The sequence below is a fragment of the Equus przewalskii genome, chromosome X (genome assembly GCF_037783145.1).
Source record: "Equus przewalskii isolate Varuska chromosome X, EquPr2, whole genome shotgun sequence".
Taxonomy (NCBI): Eukaryota; Metazoa; Chordata; class Mammalia; order Perissodactyla; family Equidae; genus Equus; species Equus przewalskii.
This window is the reverse complement of record NC_091863.1, coordinates 113,363,598-113,366,887: the sequence shown is the minus strand read 5'-3', so window position 1 is coordinate 113,366,887 and position 3,290 is coordinate 113,363,598. Positions and strand designations below refer to the sequence as shown.

Genomic DNA, 3,290 nt, shown 5'->3' with positions numbered 1-3,290 from the left:
GGCTTCCTGAGTTCATGTCAGATCCCAAAGAGTAAATGAGGTCATCTTGTCACACTCTCATTTCTACTTTCCCTGAGCCTGCTCTGCTCCTGTTCCGACATTTCCCTACTAAAGCCAAGCTCATAGCAAGAGACCTGTTTCCCAAGTGAGACTTCGGTTCCCAGGCCTGGGACTAACGGCCCATGTTTACTGAGTGCTCACCATGTAGCAGGGACAGTTCTAAGTACCGCACGGGTGTGATCTCATCAAATCCAGGTCTGTGAGGTGACCAGTATGACGACTAGTATCTCATTTAATCCACACTGAGGTTTACCAGTACAAATAAAAGAATGCCCAGCCTCAAAAGGTCTTAAACAACAAGGAAATTTATTGTCTAAATTAGAGGTGCTAAAGTAGGGTGGCTCCAGGCATGGTACAATGAGGACATTTGCAGATATAGACGAGAGTGAAAACTCTGAACTCAAATCCTCCTGAACATTCCTGGCTGGCAAAGGTAGCCCCCACAAATCCCCCGACCAAGCTCCTCCGATTTAACACATTGCAATGACTTAACCTTGGGTAATGGCCTCACAAAACTATGCAGATTATTCTCAGCACCCAGCCCACTCCCTCACTGCCTCTGGCTTCTCACAGCCCACAGAGATTTCAGCATAGCCCAGATAGCAGAACAAGGTCTAGTTCAGGAGATAGCCAGGCACAGTGCCAATTTCTACAGGCACTAACTTGGGGCATTTGTATGGGTGGGGACTCTAAAGGTGTCTGCCCAAGGAGGATAAAATGTTAAAATCAGGCTCTATTTATTATGGGTGCACTCACCAAAGAATCAGGATTTAATGTTAAAGTAGCTGAGACGGGCATTAAAACAATGTGCTACTTTGTTAACTGAAGCGTGAACTCAACAGCAGCCCAAAGGCAATAAGAATTAAGAGACAGAACTTCTCTGGCAGTGCTAAGGAACCTAAAGGCTCAGGAAGATAGGAATATCGTATATGTCCAGATTTACGCCTGTTGTCTCAGTCTAATTAATAATAGCATCCCTTTCACTCTCAAAAGTGTCCCAGTTTGGGATGGTGTGCCACCTGCTCAGTCACCCCTTACCCATGCCACCCTGGAGGCCCCAGAGGACACTCCCTTCGCCAGGGCTTTAAGAAATGCTTTGGTGAGGGGAGCAGCAGAATCCCACCAAAGTCCTGTGGTAGCTGTCCTCTGTAGCCTAGAGATGACAGTGGGGAATAACTGACTCAGGTGCCCTGATCTCAGTGGCAATAATGGGACTCAAAGTGAGAGTTGTAGAGGCCAATGATAGCACTTAACCATTAAAAGACACTCCTTTCTTTTTTCAGTAGTGCTTGATATTTATTGAAAAGAACAAGCGCTTTTTCCAGGTAGTATTGAGGAGCTGGGCCAAGTGCCTGATTTTGTCTGTTTGTTTTTAGTATTTTTGTCCAAATGCATACATCTGTGGAACTGCTGCAATTTTGAAAAAAAAAAAATGACAGCTGTGCTAAACTGGTGCATAGGAGAACAGAAATGTCAACCATCTGGCTGCCAGGCACTCTAGGACCCCACAGCCATTTGGTGGGGCAAGAGAGGACTCTGGGAGCAGGTAGGGAACTAACCAGGCTGAAAGACTGCCCCCTTAAAGGGTTGGTGAGCTGTCCAAATCTATGTCCGAGGAGGTGTAGCCAACTCGGGGATCTTCTAGGTTGACCCTTATCTCCAAAGGTGGTGGTCTGTCGCCGGGACGTAGCGGACGATGATGAAGTGGCAGCTTTAAGTCTCTGGGAAGATGTAGGCCTGGCAGTTGGACTCAGGGCTGTGAGTAGGCTGACCAGTTTGTAACAGGATCCTGACCTATAGGTGGGGCTCAGGACACAGTCCAAATTAGCAGGGGAGGGTCCTGGGGCTGGCCAGAGTGGGTGATGGCCCGCTTCAGAGCGAGGCCTCAGCCCCAGCAGCAGGTAACTGGAGCACTAATGCCTGGAACAAAGACAAGCACTACGCAGTGGGGGCGGGGGGTGGGGGGGCATGAGGGAAGGAATGGGAGGACAGGGATAGGGAAGGGGATAGGAAGGAGAGGGGGAGAGCGGCGGCTCCCGGCAGGGCGAGAGTTGGGGGGGCGGAGGCGGCGTGCAGGGCCCTCCCACCTAGGCCAGAGGGTCTCAGGGCCTAATAATCATCATCTTCGTCGTCGTCGTCGTCTTCTTCATCGTCATCCCAGCCAAAACACTGTTTCATCTCATCGAGGAAGGCCCGGTAATCACCTAGGATGGGGCTATCCATCTCAATGTAGGGCACCACCCACTCCTCGGCTTCCCCGGTGAGCAGGCTGATTAGGAATGCCACCTTCATGGCGTCGTTGCAGAATCGGTTCTCGTTGACGAGCATGTAAGACGCCGTCTGCACGATAAACTCAGGGAGCCGGGAGCTCTCGCCGTTAAACGTTTCGGGGAAGGGCACCGGGCAACTCGGCGGACGTACCTGGCGCAGCAGGGTGGCCCTCTCGCACACCAGCAGCCGCAACTGTTCCATGAGCTGGCTGTTCTCGATGCTCAGGGCGCGGTGCCGCATCAGCAGCGCGTGCAGCAGCAGCACCAGCTCGTCCACCATGGCGAATGGCTTGCAAGGGCAATGCTGGGCTCGGCTCGCTGGGGCTCGGCTAAGGTGCGCACGGAGGCCTCGCAGGAAGTGCGTGTCGGCAAAGGCCCGCGGGGGCCAGGCGCGGAGGGCGGTGTGCGCAGGGGTCCCGGCGGCTGCGCAAGCTCCGCCCACAAAGCCGCAAGGTCGGCCTGCGCGCCGGCGCGGCCCGGGGGAGGAGGAGGGGGCGTGGCCAGGGAAGCTACCAGCGCGGCGTGGGGGCGTGGCCAGGGTGGAGCAGGCAGAGCCTCGGAGACGTGGCCAAGGAGGGCGTGGCCGGGGCAGCGGTGGGCAGGGTCTCGGGGGGCCGCAGTTCTCAAGGCCTGTGGATAAAAGCAAACAAGGCCAACAAGGCCAACAGCCCCCCTCCCCGCCTCTTCAGAGCCCCGGTGTGGGTCCGGCATCAGCCAGGACCGAGCGAGCGCCAAGACCCATCTCTCAGAGCGGACCAACCTAACCTGCTCAAGTTTAGAGGGTTACCCACCGTTCAACCTAGCTGACTCACAGAACTCGGTGTTCCTTGGTGGGTCTGCGGCCGCTGGATTTCAATTACGTGAAATTTAGTTAACACATTTCCTTGCTTATTTAAATCTCATTCACCCGGAGAACTATTAACCACTGCTGGCCGCACCGCGGGAGTCACACATCCTTTC

General features: G+C 54.2%; 1 protein-coding gene across 1 annotated transcript; it reads right to left on the bottom strand.

The window, feature by feature from the left end:
• Positions 1-347: 347 nt before the first annotated feature.
• LDOC1 (LDOC1 regulator of NFKB signaling) lies at positions 348-2,842 on the bottom strand. The gene has a single exon (XM_070605254.1). It carries the CDS (start codon positions 2,608-2,610, stop codon positions 2,170-2,172), a length of 441 nt encoding a protein of 146 aa, XP_070461355.1. The 5' UTR covers positions 2,611-2,842; the 3' UTR covers positions 348-2,169.
• Positions 2,843-3,290: the final 448 nt, after the last annotated feature.

What these genes read in the sequence shown, in the direction of transcription:
- LDOC1 (XM_070605254.1), bottom strand. Translation starts at nt 2,610, where the DNA reads ATGGTGGACGAGCTGGTGCTGCTGCTGCACGCGCTGCTGATGCGGCAC.